Source organism: Vanellus vanellus, assembly GCF_965231255.1.
Source record: "Vanellus vanellus genome assembly, chromosome: 24".
NCBI lineage: Eukaryota > Metazoa > Chordata > Aves > Charadriiformes > Charadriidae > Vanellus > Vanellus vanellus.
In genome coordinates this window covers 6,346,079-6,362,853 of record NC_138929.1, presented here as the reverse complement: position 1 = coordinate 6,362,853, position 16,775 = coordinate 6,346,079, and the positions used below count along the sequence as shown (strand labels likewise).

At 56.2% G+C, this 16,775-nt stretch overlaps 5 protein-coding genes across 5 annotated transcripts; 2 read left to right on the top strand and 3 right to left on the bottom strand.

The window, feature by feature from the left end:
• Positions 1-892: 892 nt before the first annotated feature.
• Positions 893-1,207, bottom strand: LOC309680962 (feather keratin 1-like; the record flags this gene model as incomplete). Its single annotated transcript, XM_082494732.1, has 1 exon — positions 893-1,207. One exon carries the CDS (start codon positions 1,205-1,207, stop codon positions 893-895), a length of 315 nt encoding a protein of 104 aa, XP_082350858.1.
• A 3,758-nt stretch (positions 1,208-4,965) lies between these two features.
• On the top strand, positions 4,966-5,280 carry LOC309680961 (feather keratin 1-like; the record flags this gene model as incomplete). Its single annotated transcript, XM_082494731.1, has 1 exon — positions 4,966-5,280. The coding sequence occupies one exon, from the start codon at positions 4,966-4,968 to the stop codon at positions 5,278-5,280; it is 315 nt and encodes a 104-aa protein (XP_082350857.1).
• Positions 5,281-8,450: 3,170 nt separating this feature from the next.
• On the bottom strand, positions 8,451-8,765 carry LOC309680959 (feather keratin 1-like; the record flags this gene model as incomplete). The annotated part of the gene is made up of 1 exon (XM_082494729.1): positions 8,451-8,765. The coding sequence occupies one exon, from the start codon at positions 8,763-8,765 to the stop codon at positions 8,451-8,453; it is 315 nt and encodes a 104-aa protein (XP_082350855.1).
• A 3,756-nt stretch (positions 8,766-12,521) lies between these two features.
• LOC309680960 (feather keratin 1-like) lies at positions 12,522-12,836 on the top strand (the record flags this gene model as incomplete). Its single annotated transcript, XM_082494730.1, has 1 exon — positions 12,522-12,836. The coding sequence occupies one exon, from the start codon at positions 12,522-12,524 to the stop codon at positions 12,834-12,836; it is 315 nt and encodes a 104-aa protein (XP_082350856.1).
• Positions 12,837-16,006: 3,170 nt separating this feature from the next.
• Positions 16,007-16,321, bottom strand: LOC309681121 (feather keratin 1-like; the record flags this gene model as incomplete). Its single annotated transcript, XM_082494949.1, has 1 exon — positions 16,007-16,321. The coding sequence occupies one exon, from the start codon at positions 16,319-16,321 to the stop codon at positions 16,007-16,009; it is 315 nt and encodes a 104-aa protein (XP_082351075.1).
• Between the last annotated feature and the right edge of the window lie 454 nt (positions 16,322-16,775).

Genomic DNA, 16,775 nt, shown 5'->3' with positions numbered 1-16,775 from the left:
CTTCTGAAAGATGGATTGTCCATAAAAAGCAGCAAGGTCAAAGGAGCTTGGCAGGCAATGCGCTTCTTGGAAGTAAAATGGGAGGGTGGACCTCGTTACATCCGTATGCATGTGATCAATAAGATAACAACTGTATCCCCACCAACCTTGCAGCAAGACAATGTAACCAACCGCAAGAAAGGTTTTGAACCACTTCTGCATGGTCCATCCCTCTGTGGACACTGCAGCTGCAATGGTGAGGAGAGTGTTGTCCTGGGGAAGCTGGGGGTCTGTGCGGCACATGAGGAGCCTTCACCATTCCCGAAAGAATGGGAGGATGAACCGATACATGACTATGCATACGCAAAGCAAGACTGTGCCACTACATAACCATCCTGAAGAATGCTTTCCAGCACTTCACCGGAGCACCATGTCTCTTCCTGAGTATCTTGGGAGAGCTTCCGCATGCGGAAGGATGACACAGAGACACGGGCTGGGATGCAGCAGAATTTTATTGAGTCAAAAGAGGGTTATGAGGCCCCTCTGAGTATAGGCCGCAGTGCAGGGAGCACCAGTGGCAGAAAGGAGTGTGTGCCCCATGGCTGTGGCAGAGGTCCCTCTGCCTGTGCCAGAGATGGAGCAGGGCCAGGAGGTCGTCCCTCGGCTGGCTTTGTGGGGCTCACTGCCCAGGGCAGCACAAGAGAACACGGACACAAGAGGGAAAGGAGAGAGTGGAAGAGGGGAAAGGCCGGCATGGGCCGTGCTTTCCGAGAGCCGACGCTGGCCCCGTCCTTTGGCAAGGGGTGCTGGGGTCGCTCAGACCCTCTGAAAGCAACAACCCGATGCTCTATCACCAGTCCAGTACCATCTTGTGGGTCTCTGGGCGCCTTCGCCAGGGCCGTGGTCAGCAGCTTTAGCAGGGAAGGCACCTCCTGCCGCAGTAGCGGCTGCCGAAGCCGGAGAGGCCAAAGCCCCCGGAGGAGATGGGCACTCCCTCAGAGCTGAGGATGCTGCCAACGGCAGCGGAGGTGGAGGATCCCACGGCGGTGCTCTGCGGGAAGGAGCTGAGGATGGGTCCGGGCAGGGTCACCACCACGGGGGAGGGCTGGATGACGACGGTGGAGTCCTGGCACTGCCTGACACAGGGCTCATTGCAGCTGTTGGCCAGCGGGGTCGGGCCGCAGGGCTGGCAGGGCTGGCATGGCAGGCACTGGCTGTAGCAGGACATTTTTCAACAGTGGACGTGAACCTGGGAGTGGAGGCAGGGGACAAGCAAACACAAGGGGTGGTTGAAGAGAAGCTGGTCACTGCTCCACGAGGGACACCATTCCCCTCAGCTCAGAAGAACCCCAGAAGGGCTACCATGCCCAGTGAGATCCCCACCAAAGCCCAAAGCTGAAGAGAAACCTCCGCAAAACCTGAATGCCTCTCCGTGCTACACTTGCTGCTCTATTCCCCCTCCCACGGTAAGCAGGCGGAAGACGCAGCATAGGACAAAGAGGCAGGTATGGGCTGAGAAATCCCAAAGAAGGAGGAGGAGTAGCAGGAGGAGGAGGAGGAGGAGGAGAAGAACGGGCTTCAGACTCACCTTGTTCCCAGGAGACGGAGGTGAAAGGAGTGGATGAGAGAGTGAGGAGAGGGGCCCTCTTTTATACTGCTCCTGCACTGCCCCAGGCACGCAGTCAGCGCACGTGGGCAGTAATTTTTTCCAACAGACTCACCTCCACAGCCAAATATCCTACCTAATGGCACAAGTTGTGTTTTGGTTTCCGTCAACGCTGCCATTTCATTTCCTCATTTCTGACATGACCATTAGGCCTCAGAGGCTCCTTTCAAGTGTTGAGATGAAAGGCCCAAGGATATCCCGGGCAGGGACACATAAGTACGGGCAAAAGATGTGCTCCAAGTGCTGGAGGGGTCTGTGCAGGCAGGGTCCATGGGTCTGGGGAAATCTGGTGAGCTTGTTTTCCAGCCCCTTTGCAGCAAGTTGCACATAACCTCCCACCAATGCAGGTCTCTCCTGCCTGCGTCAGTTGGTTTGGTGAAGTCGTCCGCTCTCGTGGCAGCCTCTGGGGGTCCCCAAACAACGGCCTCAGCAGCCTTGCGGAAGGAGAACTTTGCCCTCCCAAACCTCGTGATTCCTCAACAAGGCCCGTGGAGTCGGGTCCCTCCTCAGTACCAGAGGGTGTGTTGGGACTCGGGACAGTGCCTTGTTCCTCGCACTCTCCTCACACCACCGTGCACTTTGGCCACACGCTTTGGACCCGGACATGCAGGATGCTCCGAGGCCTGGCCGTTTTCCAAAACACGCTGACTGTCTTGCTCCCACCGCAAGCTGTGTTAGTGCCCGCAAGAAGGTCCTTGTGAGGGCAACGCCGTTGGGGCTGCCCGGAGCTGTGTACGTGGGCACAGCCCAGTGCTCAGAGCTCGTTTTCCGTGGGCATGGATGGAGCTGCCCTGGCCACGGGGGAATTCAGCCCTGCGTGGGACACGGGCCTGCAGACAGCACGCACTCCTGGCTTGGCCTCACCCCAAAAGGCTGACACATGGCCAAGCCAAAATTAGAGTGTGACTCACCACGAGCAGGGAGAGTCTATCCCAGGAAGGTTGCCTACTGAAGGCATTCCCTTGCCCTCCTGGGACGCGTCCCAGCTGCCTCCATGTCTGCAGGGCAGGGAAGTGCATTGCCTCCTTGACGTAGTCTGAGAGCTGGTTTTGTACTCTGGGCCCTTCGGATCCCCCCCCTTCCCTGAGCATCCTCTGGCACGTGGCAGTGTAGGGTCCTGACAGCTCTCATACGTTGGGTAAATGAAGGCAGGTTCCTTCCTCTCCAGCGGCACTGAGTTGCTCTCCAGGCTGCGGAGCCTTTTGGTGAATGGGAAAGGAGGTGTGCTGAAGCCCTGATGCCCCGCAGAAGAGTAACCACCTGAGACCCAGGGATGAGTCCCAACCAGTGGGGAGATGTTCTCTGCAGTCAGTTCTTTTCCCTCTACAGATTTTCCCTCTGTTTGTTTTCCTGTGCATTGGGCTGGATTGTTCTTGCGCTTGGACCATAAGGTGCCTGAGGCACTGCCTGCTTTTCTGAGCTCTTGTGCTCTTCACAGCTGCCTCCACACCATCCTACCTACCAGCCGCCTGTGCAGGCTGAAGTCGGCAAGCCTGAAGTCCAGGGGCTGTACTCTGCTCCTCTCTGTCCTTCCTGCCATCAGGTCTTGAACTCCAGTGCTTCTCAGGTGTGACAGTCAAGGCTGCCCTTGGTTCCAATGTTCCCAAGCAGTTCTTCCTTCTTAGGGGCAGCTATGCAGCGTCTGTGATTTGACCACGACAGAATCGCAGGATCCTTGAGGTTGGAAGGGACCCCTGGAGATCGTCTAGTCCAAACGGCCTTGCTCAAAGCACGGTCAGTCTTTGGAGGGTGCTCAGGGCCAAGTCCTGTCAAGCTCCAAATAAGTGCAAGGATGGAGAAGCCACAGCCACATCCTGTCCGGGCAACCCAAGCCGGTGCTTGAGCACCCTCAGACTAGCAAAGTCTTTTCCTATGTTTACGTGGAATACTTCAATCTGTGCCTCTTACCTCTTGTCCCTTCACTGGATAGGGCACGGGACAGTCTAGATCTGTCTTCTAGACTCCGTCCCATCAGCTCCTTTACCCATTGCTAGGAAGTGTGCCCCGGGGCCTTCTCTCCTGCAGGGTGAACAGCCCCAGCTCTTGCAGCCCCTCCTGCCTCAGGGGCTGCAGTCAGTTCGGGGGCTCTGTGACCCTTAGCTGGGCTCATGCCCGTATGGCCGTGCCCCTCTCGTACTGGGGAGCCAGGAGCTGGACATCAGGAGTTGTCTGTGCAGTGCTGAGCAGAGAAGAGGGACCACCTTCCACGACCTGATAGGAACACCCTTCCTAATACTGCCCAGGATGCTTTTGCATGCCATTTCCACAAGGATGCAAGGTGCCTGATGGTGTCTTCCAGGACTCACGTCCTCTGCTGCAAAGCTGTTTGGGAACCCACTGGTTTTCCAATGGAGAGAAACCCATTTTCTCATCCCCTAGATGAGATTAACAACATTTGCTGCACTGTCCTCACCCACCGGAACCAGGTACGCCACCAAAGAAGGCCGTGAGGTTGGTGAGGTCTGCTTTCCCCTCCATAAATTTATGCTGATGTCTCACAATCACCTTCTTGTCCTGTGCATGGCATCAGGTTGCTTGCGCTCATGTCAGGCCAAGCTGTTGAAATTGCCCTCCACACGCTTTGCCTGATTTGACAACACACCACCAGGTGGACCCCAGCAGCCCTTTGGAGAGTACCTTGAGGCCATGATGACAGGACCCTGCCTGGGAAATCCTCGTGCCTCTCATCCCGGCACATCAAAGGAGCCTGCACGGCAGAGCAGGCATGCCAGAAATGAGGAAATGTAATGGCAGCGTTGAGGGAAACGAAAACACAACCTGTGCCATTAGGTAGGATATTTGGCTGTGGAGGTGAGTCTGTTGGAAAATTACTGCCTGCGCACGAAGTGACTGCGGGCCTGGGGCGGTGCAGGAGCAGTATAAAAGTGGGCCCTTCTCCTCACTCTCTCATCTACTCCACTTGCCTCCATCTCCTTGAGAACAAGGTGAGTCTGAAGCCCTTTCTCCTTCTCCTCCTCTGGGGTTGCTCAGCACACACCCTGTCTTAGAGTGGGTGGTGGCGCTGCTTGTGATGGGAGTGGGAAAGGGGCAGAAGGAGTGGCATGGAGAGAGGCTGGCTGCTGGCTGACATGAGCTGTGGGGTAGGCAGAGACCTCCGTGGGCTTGGTTGCTCTTGGCAGGGGGGGATCTTGTGGGCTGAGGGGAATGAGAAACCCGTGGGCCTCTCTACAATCCCTCAACCTTTTGTGTCCACCGCGTGGCTTGTCTGCTCGTGGTGGAGTGACAGGCTGCTCCTTCTCCCTCTCTAATGCTCTACATTCCCCTGTCCTCTCTCCCAGGTACACCTCCAGCCCCAAGACATGTCCTGCTACAGCCAGTGCCTGCCATGCCAGCCCTGCCAGCCCTGCGGCCCGACCCCGCTGGCCAACAGCTGCAATGAGCCCTGTGTCAGGCAGTGCCAGGACTCCACCGTCGTCATCCAGCCCTCCCCCGTGGTGGTGACCCTGCCCGGACCCATCCTCAGCTCCTTCCCGCAGAGCACCGCCGTGGGATCCTCCACCTCCGCTGCCGTTGGCAGCATCCTCAGCTCTGAGGGAGTGCCCATCTCCTCCGGGGGCTTTGGCCTCTCCGGCTTCGGCAGCCGCTACTGCGGCAGGAGGTGCCTTCCCTGCTAAAGCTGCTGACCACGGCCCTGAGGAAGGTCCCTGGGGACCCTCAAGATGGTACCGGAGTGGGGACGGAGCATCGGGTTGTTGCTTTCAGAGGGTCTGAGCGACCCCAGCACCCCTTGCCAAAGGACGGGGCCAGCGTCGGCTCTCGGAAAGCACGGCCCATGCCTGCTTTTCCCCTCTTCCACTCTCTCCTTTCCCTGCAGGCCCTGCTTTCTCTCTGGGGCAGGCAGATGGACACCTGGAGGGATCTCTACCCCAGCATGGGGCATAGTCTCTTTTCTGCCCCTGGAACTCCCTAGATAGGGGGCTCCGCTCACAGTGACCTCATTTCCCTCTTCTGACTCAATAAAGTTTTGCTGCATCTCAGCCCATGTCTCTGTGTCATGCTTTTCCCTGCCAATGCTCTCCCAGGATGCCCAGGGACAGAGGTGTTGCTCAATGGTGACTCTGGGCAGGGGTTGTTGGGATGGTCGTGTGGTGACTGGTAACAGCATTTATAGGGCCTTCCTGGGATGGCGTTAAGTTTCACCATGTTATCCCTCCTCTGGGTTCTTTGTAGTTCTAGCTAGAACGTTGTGGATAACACATAAATGTTTGTTTTCCTGCCGGGCAGTGCTAGTCCAGCAGCTTCCTTGTCTCTCCAATGCCCTCTCCAAAAGGCCAGTCGGCGAGGGGTGGGCAAGAGGTTGGGAGGGCGCATAGCCAGGGCAGCAGAGGCAGGCTGAACCAAGGGATATTCCCTATCATACGACTTCATGGTCAGCAATAAATGCTAAGAGAAAGGTGGAGACGTGCGGCCAGGAGGCATTGATCAAGAAAGCGTTTGTCTTGCAAAGCAACCGCTAAGTGTACTGTGACCTCGCTGCCCAGGCGTGGCTGGACATCACCTGCTGATGGCAAGTAGGGAATAAATCTTTGTGTTTTGATTTTCTTCCACTCACTTTTTTTGCTTTTCTTGCTTAAACTGCCGTCATGTCAACCCATGGCACTGCTTATCTTTTTCTTTGTCTGAACTCGGACCATGTTAATAGAACCAACGGCTTTGCGCTTTGCCCTGGCATTGAGGCCCTTACTGTGCTGGGGGAGGTGTCTCGTGGAGAGGATGAGGGAATACACCTCCATCTTCCCATCCGGGACTGCGACGGGTTGTTTTGTTGCACAGGCTCCCAAGCAAGGTCCTTGGTCACCCTTATGTGAGGCGTTTAACAGCGCTAATTAGCACTGTTGGCCTGTTGCGGGGTTTGTGGAATCTGGTGTCATGCTGGCATAAGAGGAGACAGCTTTTGGGTGTGGTGATGGTGAAACATGCCCTGAGGTGCCTGGTCCCAGGCTGGCAGCTTCTTGAAAACCAGGTGGTTTTAGCACTGCACTGGGGCTGGAGCTGTGCTCACTGAGTCAGGGTTCAGTACTACGAGAGGAGTGTGGTTAAGACATGAACTCAAACCACCGCTGAGAATACCGTGACTGGACCAAGCATCCCAACTACCTCTAAGAGCACGGAAGTTGAGGCAGAGATCCAAACGGCATGTGAGGGCACCTTGGTTGAGATAGGGACCTAAATGCCACCTACAGGAATCGCCCCAGTAGTGAAAAGGAAATAGCGGACCGGGAGGTGAATGGTTCCATAGAATTGGTTAATAATGGAATGAGGAGCAGGAAGAGTCGGACTGGGGAGCTGGTCCTTCAGAAGGAATGGGAGGATGAAGTGAGAGAAATCACTCAAGAGGTGGAAATTAGCCGGTCCCTGACCTCCAGAGAACTTCAAGTAATGCTGGCAGCTCCGGTGCCGGGAGAGTGGGGCCAAGGGAAGGTAAGGAAGCCCAACGTCTGCGATGCCTTGCTAGGCACCAGGGAGTTGAGAGAGGAATTGGAAAAGAGGGAGTGAACTGCAGCCTCCGGAGGTGTCTCCTGTCACATGTGAGGGCAAGATATCCACTCAAGGAAGATCTTGTGATTTAGCAAGGAAGGTGGACTAGCACTTTGGAAGGCATCCAGTACCTGAGAGAATTTGTGGTGCCGGAAGGCATCTACAGTGACCTCGATGGCAACGAGGCCTCCAACGGTCTGAAGAATGCCCTGTGTATACAGGCCACGTGAAAAGGATGTGGGAAGCTGAGCCCACTTTTAAGGTGGAAGTCTGCATACGTGAACTGAGGTTGAAGACAGCTTCTAAGAAGGGCCCGTGAAAGAAGGCTGTCAGTTCAGTGGCAGTTTAGTTGCCCCATTGTGTGGGACAAGGAAGCAGAAGAAAGGTTAGAGAAGGGAAAGAATAATTGTCGTTCTTCTGAAAGATGGATTGTCCATAAAAAGCAGCAAGGTCAAAGGAGCTTGGCAGGCAATGCGCTTCTTGGAAGTAAAATGGGAGGGTGGACCTCGTTACATCCGTATGCATGTGATCAATAAGATAACAACTGTATCCCCACCAACCTTGCAGCAAGACAATGTAACCAACCGCAAGAAAGGTTTTGAACCACTTCTGCATGGTCCATCCCTCTGTGGACACTGCAGCTGCAATGGTGAGGAGAGTGTTGTCCTGGGGAAGCTGGGGGTCTGTGCGGCACATGAGGAGCCTTCACCATTCCCGAAAGAATGGGAGGATGAACCGATACATGACTATGCATACGCAAAGCAAGACTGTGCCACTACATAACCATCCTGAAGAATGCTTTCCAGCACTTCACCGGAGCACCATGTCTCTTCCTGAGTATCTTGGGAGAGCTTCCGCATGCGGAAGGATGACACAGAGACACGGGCTGGGATGCAGCAGAATTTTATTGAGTCAAAAGAGGGTTATGAGGCCCCTCTGAGTATAGGCCGCAGTGCAGGGAGCACCAGTGGCAGAAAGGAGTGTGTGCCCCATGGCTGTGGCAGAGGTCCCTCTGCCTGTGCCAGAGATGGAGCAGGGCCAGGAGGTCGTCCCTCGGCTGGCTTTGTGGGGCTCACTGCCCAGGGCAGCACAAGAGAACACGGACACAAGAGGGAAAGGAGAGAGTGGAAGAGGGGAAAGGCCGGCATGGGCCGTGCTTTCCGAGAGCCGACGCTGGCCCCGTCCTTTGGCAAGGGGTGCTGGGGTCGCTCAGACCCTCTGAAAGCAACAACCCGATGCTCTATCACCAGTCCAGTACCATCTTGTGGGTCTCTGGGCGCCTTCACCAGGGCCGTGGTCAGCAGCTTTAGCAGGGAAGGCACCTCCTGCCGCAGTAGCGGCTGCCGAAGCCGGAGAGGCCAAAGCCCCCGGAGGAGATGGGCACTCCCTCAGAGCTGAGGATGCTGCCAACGGCAGCGGAGGTGGAGGATCCCACGGCGGTGCTCTGCGGGAAGGAGCTGAGGATGGGTCCGGGCAGGGTCACCACCACGGGGGAGGGCTGGATGACGACGGTGGAGTCCTGGCACTGCCTGACACAGGGCTCATTGCAGCTGTTGGCCAGCGGGGTCGGGCCGCAGGGCTGGCAGGGCTGGCATGGCAGGCACTGGCTGTAGCAGGACATTTTTCAACAGTGGACGTGAACCTGGGAGTGGAGGCAGGGGACAAGCAAACACAAGGGGTGGTTGAAGAGAAGCTGGTCACTGCTCCACGAGGGACACCATTCCCCTCAGCTCAAAAGAACCCCAGAAGGGCTACCATGCCCAGTGAGATCCCCACCAAAGCCCAAAGCTGAAGAGAAACCTCCGCAAAACCTGAATGCCTCTCCGTGCTACACTTGCTGCTCTATTCCCCCTCCCACGGTAAGCAGGCGGAAGACGCAGCATAGGACAAAGAGGCAGGTATGGGCTGAGAAATCCCAAAGAAGGAGGAGGAGTAGCAGGAGGAGGAGGAGGAGGAGGAGAAGAACGGGCTTCAGACTCACCTTGTTCCCAGGAGACGGAGGTGAAAGGAGTGGATGAGAGAGTGAGGAGAGGGGCCCTCTTTTATACTGCTCCTGCACTGCCCCAGGCACGCAGTCAGCGCACGTGGGCAGTAATTTTCCAACAGACTCACCTCCACAGCCAAATATCCTACCTAATGGCACAAGTTGTGTTTTGGTTTCCGTCAACGCTGCCATTTCATTTCCTCATTTCTGACATGACCATTAGGCCTCAGAGGCTCCTTTCAAGTGTTGAGATGAAAGGCCCAAGGATATCCCGGGCAGGGACACATAAGTACGGGCAAAAGATGTGCTCCAAGTGCTGGAGGGGTCTGTGCAGGCAGGGTCCATGGGTCTGGGGAAATCTGGTGAGCTTGTTTTCCAGCCCCTTTGCAGCAAGTTGCACATAACCTCCCACCAATGCAGGTCTCTCCTGCCTGCGTCAGTTGGTTTGGTGAAGTCGTCCGCTCTCGTGGCAGCCTCTGGGGGTCCCCAAACAACGGCCTCAGCAGCCTTGCGGAAGGAGAACTTTGCCCTCCCAAACCTCGTGATTCCTCAACAAGGCCCGTGGAGTCGGGTCCCTCCTCAGTACCAGAGGGTGTGTTGGGACTCGGGACAGTGCCTTGTTCCTCGCACTCTCCTCACACCACCCTGCACTTTGGCCACACGCTTTGGACCCGGACATGCAGGATGCTCCGAGGCCTGGCCGTTTTCCAAAACACGCTGACTGTCCTGCTCCCACCGCAAACTGTGTTAGTGCCCGCAAGAAGGTCCTTGTGAGGGCAATGCCGTTGGGGCTGCCTGGAGCTGTGTACGTGGGCACAGCCCAGTGCTCAGAGCTCGTTTTCCGTGGGCATGGATGGAGCTGCCCTGGCCACGGGGGAATTCAGCCCTGCGTGGGACACGGGCCTGCAGACAGCACGCACTCCTGGCTTGGCCTCACCCCAAAAGGCTGACACATGGCCAAGCCAAAATTAGAGTGTGACTCACCACGGGTAGGGAGAGTCTATCCCAGGAAGGTTGCCTACTGAAGGCATTCCCTTGCCCTCCTGGGACGCGTCCCAGCTGCCTCCATGTCTGCAGGGCAGGGAAGTGCATTGCCTCCTTGACGTAGTCTGAGAGCTGGTTTTGTACTCTGGGCCCTTCGGATCCCCCCCCTTCCCTGAGCATCCTCTGGCACGTGGCAGTGTAGGGTCCTGACAGCTCTCATACGTTGGGTAAATGAAGGCAGGTTCCTTCCTCTCCAGCGGCACTGAGTTGCTCTCCAGGCTGCGGAGCCTTTTGGTGAATGGGAAAGGAGGTGTGCTGAAGCCCTGATGCCCCGCAGAAGAGTAACCACCTGAGACCCAGGGATGAGTCCCAACCAGTGGGGAGATGTTCTCTGCAGTCAGTTCTTTTCCCTCTACAGATTTTCCCTCTGTTTGTTTTCCTGTGCATTGGGCTGGATTGTTCTTGCGCTTGGACCATAAGGTGCCTGAGGCACTGCCTGCTTTTCTGAGCTCTTGTGCTCTTCACAGCTGCCTCCACACCATCCTACCTACCAGCCGCCTGTGCAGGCTGAAGTCGGCAAGCCTGAAGTCCAGGGGCTGTACTCTGCTCCTCTCTGTCCTTCCTGCCATCAGGTCTTGAACTCCAGTGCTTCTCAGGTGTGACAGTCAAGGCTGCCCTTGGTTCCAATGTTCCCAAGCAGTTCTTCCTTCTTAGGGGCAGCTATGCAGCGTCTGTGATTTGACCACGACAGAATCGCAGGATCCTTGAGGTTGGAAGGGACCCCTGGAGATCGTCTAGTCCAAACGGCCTTGCTCAAAGCACGGTCAGTCTTTGGAGGGTGCTCAGGGCCAAGTCCTGTCAAGCTCCAAATAAGTGCAAGGATGGAGAAGCCACAGCCACATCCTGTCCGGGCAACCCAAGCCGGTGCTTGAGCACCCTCAGACTAGCAAAGTCTTTTCCTATGTTTACGTGGAATACTTCAATCTGTGCCTCTTACCTCTTGTCCCTTCACTGGATAGGGCACGGGACAGTCTAGATCTGTCTTCTAGACTCCGTCCCATCAGCTCCTTTACCCATTGCTAGGAAGTGTGCCCCGGGGCCTTCTCTCCTGCAGGGTGAACAGCCCCAGCTCTTGCAGCCCCTCCTGCCTCAGGGGCTGCAGTCAGTTCGGGGGCTCTGTGACCCTTAGCTGGGCTCATGCCCGTATGGCCGTGCCCCTCTCGTACTGGGGAGCCAGGAGCTGGACATCAGGAGTTGTCTGTGCAGTGCTGAGCAGAGAAGAGGGACCACCTTCCACGACCTGATAGGAACACCCTTCCTAATACTGCCCAGGATGCTTTTGCATGCCATTTCCACAAGGATGCAAGGTGCCTGATGGTGTCTTCCAGGACTCACGTCCTCTGCTGCAAAGCTGTTTGGGAACCCACTGGTTTTCCAATGGAGAGAAACCCATTTTCTCATCCCCTAGATGAGATTAACAACATTTGCTGCACTGTCCTCACCCACCGGAACCAGGTACGCCATCAAAGAAGGCCGTGAGGTTGGTGAGGTCTGCTTTCCCCTCCATAAATTTATGCTGATGTCTCACAATCACCTTCTTGTCCTGTGCATGGCATCAGGTTGCTTGCGCTCATGTCAGGCCAAGCTGTTGAAATTGCCCTCCACACGCTTTGCCTGATTCGACAACACACCACCAGGTGGACCCCAGCAGCCCTTTGGAGAGTACCTTGAGGCCATGATGACAGGACCCTGCCTGGGAAATCCTCCTGCCTCTCATCCCGGCACATCAAAGGAGCCTGCACGGCAGAGCAGGCATGCCAGAAATGAGGAAATGTAATGGCAGCGTTGAGGGAAACGAAAACACAACCTGTGCCATTAGGTAGGATATTTGGCTGTGGAGGTGAGTCTGTTGGAAAATTACTGCCTGCGCACGAAGTGACTGCGGGCCTGGGGTGGTGCAGGAGCAGTATAAAAGTGGGCCCTTCTCCTCACTCTCTCATCTACTCCACTTGCCTCCATCTCCTTGAGAACAAGGTGAGTCTGAAGCCCTTTCTCCTTCTCCTCCTCTGGGGTTGCTCAGCACACACCCTGTCTTAGAGTGGGTGGTGGCGCTGCTTGTGATGGGAGTGGGAAAGGGGCAGAAGGAGTGGCATGGAGAGAGGCTGGCTGCTGGCTGACATGAGCTGTGGGGTAGGCAGAGACCTCCGTGGGCTTGGTTGCTCTTGGCAGGGGGGGATCTTGTGGGCTGAGGGGAATGAGAAACCCGTGGGCCTCTCTACAATCCCTCAACCTTTTGTGTCCACCGCGTGGCTTGTCTGCTCGTGGTGGAGTGACAGGCTGCTCCTTCTCCCTCTCTAATGCTCTACATTCCCCTGTCCTCTCTCCCAGGTACACCTCCAGCCCCAAGACATGTCCTGCTACAGCCAGTGCCTGCCATGCCAGCCCTGCCAGCCCTGCGGCCCGACCCCGCTGGCCAACAGCTGCAATGAGCCCTGTGTCAGGCAGTGCCAGGACTCCACCGTCGTCATCCAGCCCTCCCCCGTGGTGGTGACCCTGCCCGGACCCATCCTCAGCTCCTTCCCGCAGAGCACCGCCGTGGGATCCTCCACCTCCGCTGCCGTTGGCAGCATCCTCAGCTCTGAGGGAGTGCCCATCTCCTCCGGGGGCTTTGGCCTCTCCGGCTTCGGCAGCCGCTACTGCGGCAGGAGGTGCCTTCCCTGCTAAAGCTGCTGACCACGGCCCTGAGGAAGGTCCCTGGGGACCCTCAAGATGGTACCGGAGTGGGGACGGAGCATCAGGTTGTTGCTTTCAGAGGGTCTGAGCGACCCCAGCACCCCTTGCCAAAGGACGGGACCAGCGTCGGCTCTCGGAAAGCACGGCCCATGCCTGCTTTTCCCCTCTTCCACTCTCTCCTTTCCCTGCAGGCCCTGCTTTCTCTCTGGGGCAGGCAGATGGACACCTGGAGGGATCTCTACCCCAGCATGGGGCATAGTCTCTTTTCTGCCCCTGGAACTCCCTAGATAGGGGGCTCCGCTCACAGTGACCTCATTTCCCTCTTCTGACTCAATAAAGTTTTGCTGCATCTCAGCCCATGTCTCTGTGTCATGCTTTTCCCTGCCAATGCTCTCCCAGGATGCCCAGGGACAGAGGTGTTGCTCAATGGTGACTCTGGGCAGGGGTTGTTGGGATGGTCGTGTGGTGACTGGTAACAGCATTTATAGGGCCTTCCTGGGATGGCGTTAAGTTTCACCATGTTATCCCTCCTCTGGGTTCTTTGTAGTTCTAGCTAGAACGTTGTGGATAACACATAAATGTTTGTTTTCCTGCCGGGCAGTGCTAGTCCAGCAGCTTCCTTGTCTCTCCAATGCCCTCTCCAAAAGGCCAGTCGGCGAGGGGTGGGCAAGAGGTTGGGAGGGCGCATAGCCAGGGCAGCAGAGGCAGGCTGAACCAAGGGATATTCCCTATCATACGACTTCATGGTCAGCAATAAATGCTAAGAGAAAGGTGGAGACGTGCGGCCAGGAGGCATTGATCAAGAAAGCGTTTGTCTTGCAAAGCAACCGCTAAGTGTACTGTGACCTCGCTGCCCAGGCGTGGCTGGACATCACCTGCTGATGGCAAGTAGGGAATAAATCTTTGTGTTTTGATTTTCTTCCACTCACTTTTTTTGCTTTTCTTGCTTAAACTGCCGTCATGTCAACCCATGGCACTGCTTATCTTTTTCTTTGTCTGAACTCGGACCATGTTAATAGAACCAACGGCTTTGCGCTTTGCCCTGGCATTGAGGCCCTTACTGTGCTGGGGGAGGTGTCTCGTGGAGAGGATGAGGGAATACACCTCCATCTTCCCATCCGGGACTGCGACGGGTTGTTTTGTTGCACAGGCTCCCAAGCAAGGTCCTTGGTCACCCTTATGTGAGGCGTTTAACAGCGCTAATTAGCACTGTTGGCCTGTTGCGGGGTTTGTGGAATCTGGTGTCATGCTGGCATAAGAGGAGACAGCTTTTGGGTGTGGTGACGGTGAAACATGCCCTGAGGTGCCTGGTCCCAGGCTGGCAGCTTCTTGAAAACCAGGTGGTTTTAGCACTGCACTGGGGCTGGAGCTGTGCTCACTGAGTCAGGGTTCAGTACTACGAGAGGAGTGTGGTTAAGACATGAACTCAAACCACCGCTGAGAATACCGTGACTGGACCAAGCATCCCAACTACCTCTAAGAGCACGGAAGTTGAGGCAGAGATCCAAACGGCATGTGAGGGCACCTTGGTTGAGATAGGGACCTAAATGCCACCTACAGGAATCGCCCCAGTAGTGAAAAGGAAATAGCGGACCGGGAGGTGAATGGTTCCATAGAATTGGTTAATAATGGAATGAGGAGCAGGAAGAGTCGGACTGGGGAGCTGGTCCTTCAGAAGGAATGGGAGGATGAAGTGAGAGAAATCACTCAAGAGGTGGAAATTAGCCGGTCCCTGACCTCCAGAGAACTTCAAGTAATGCTGGCAGCTCCGGTGCCGGGAGAGTGGGGCCAAGGGAAGGTAAGGAAGCCCAACGTCTGCGATGCCTTGCTAGGCACCAGGGAGTTGAGAGAGGAATTGGAAAAGAGGGAGTGAACTGCAGCCTCCGTAGGTGTCTCCTGTCACATGTGAGGGCAAGATATCCACTCAAGGAAGATCTTGTGATTTAGCAAGGAAGGTGGACTAGCACTTTGGAAGGCATCCAGTACCTGAGAGAATTTGTGGTGCCGGAAGGCATCTACAGTGACCTCGATGGCAACGAGGCCTCCAACGGTCTGAAGAATGCCCTGTGTATACAGGCCACGTGAAAAGGATGTGGGAAGCTGAGCCCACTTTTAAGGTGGAAGTCTGCATACGTGAACTGAGGTTGAAGACAGCTTCTAAGAAGGGCCCGTGAAAGAAGGCTGTCAGTTCAGTGGCAGTTTAGTTGCCCCATTGTGTGGGACAAGGAAGCAGAAGAAAGGTTAGAGAAGGGAAAGAATAATTGTCGTTCTTCTGAAAGATGGATTGTCCATAAAAAGCAGCAAGGTCAAAGGAGCTTGGCAGGCAATGCGCTTCTTGGAAGTAAAATGGGAGGGTGGACCTCGTTACATCCGTATGCATGTGATCAATAAGATAACAACTGTATCCCCACCAACCTTGCAGCAAGACAATGTAACCAACCGCAAGAAAGGTTTTGAACCACCTCTGCATGGTCCATCCCTCTGTGGACACTGCAGCTGCAATGGTGAGGAGAGTGTTGTCCTGGGGAAGCTGGGGGTCTGTGCGGCACATGAGGAGCCTTCACCATTCCCAAAAGAATGGGAGGATGAACCGATACATGACTATGCATACGCAAAGCAAGACTGTGCCACTACATAACCATCCTGAAGAATGCTTTCCAGCACTTCACCGGAGCACCATGTCTCTTCCTGAGTATCTTGGGAGAGCTTCCGCATGCGGAAGGATGACACAGAGACACGGGCTGGGATGCAGCAGAATTTTATTGAGTCAAAAGAGGGTTATGAGGCCCCTCTGAGTATAGGCCGCAGTGCAGGGAGCACCAGTGGCAGAAAGGAGTGTGTGCCCCATGGCTGTGGCAGAGGTCCCTCTGCCTGTGCCAGAGATGGAGCAGGGCCAGGAGGTCGTCCCTCGGCTGGCTTTGTGGGGCTCACTGCCCAGGGCAGCACAAGAGAACACGGACACAAGAGGGAAAGGAGAGAGTGGAAGAGGGGAAAGGCAGGCATGGGCCGTGCTTTCCGAGAGCCGACGCTGGCCCCGTCCTTTGGCAAGGGGTGCTGGGGTCGCTCAGACCCTCTGAAAGCAACAACCCGATGCTCTATCACCAGTCCAGTACCATCTTGTGGGTCTCTGGGCGCCTTCACCAGGGCCGTGGTCAGCAGCTTTAGCAGGGAAGGCACCTCCTGCCGCAGTAGCGGCTGCCGAAGCCGGAGAGGCCAAAGCCCCCGGAGGAGATGGGCACTCCCTCAGAGCTGAGGATGCTGCCAACGGCAGCGGAGGTGGAGGATCCCACGGCGGTGCTCTGCGGGAAGGAGCTGAGGATGGGTCCGGGCAGGGTCACCACCACGGGGGAGGGCTGGATGACGACGGTGGAGTCCTGGCACTGCCTGACACAGGGCTCATTGCAGCTGTTGGCCAGCGGGGTCGGGCCGCAGGGCTGGCAGGGCTGGCATGGCAGGCACTGGCTGTAGCAGGACATTTTTCAACAGTGGAGGTGAACCTGGGAGTGGAGGCAGGGGACAAGCAAACACAAGGGGTGGTTGAAGAGAAGCTGGTCACTGCTCCACGAGGGACACCATTCCCCTCAGCTCAGAAGAACCCCAGAAGGGCTACCATGCCCAGTGAGATCCCCACCAAAGCCCAAAGCTGAAGAGAAACCTCCGCAAAACCTGAATGCCTCTCCGTGCTACACTTGCTGCTCTATTCCCCCTCCCACGGTAAGCAGGCGGAAGACGCAGCATAGGACAAAGAGGCAGGTATGGGCTGAGAAATCCCAAAGAAGGAGGAGGAGTAGCAGGAGGAGGAGGAGGAGGAGGAGAAGAACGGGCTTCAGACTCACCTTGTTCCCAGGAGACGGTAGTGAAAGGAGTGGATGAGAGAGTGAGGAGAGGGGCCCTCTTTTATACTGCTCCTGCACTGCCCCAGGCACGCAG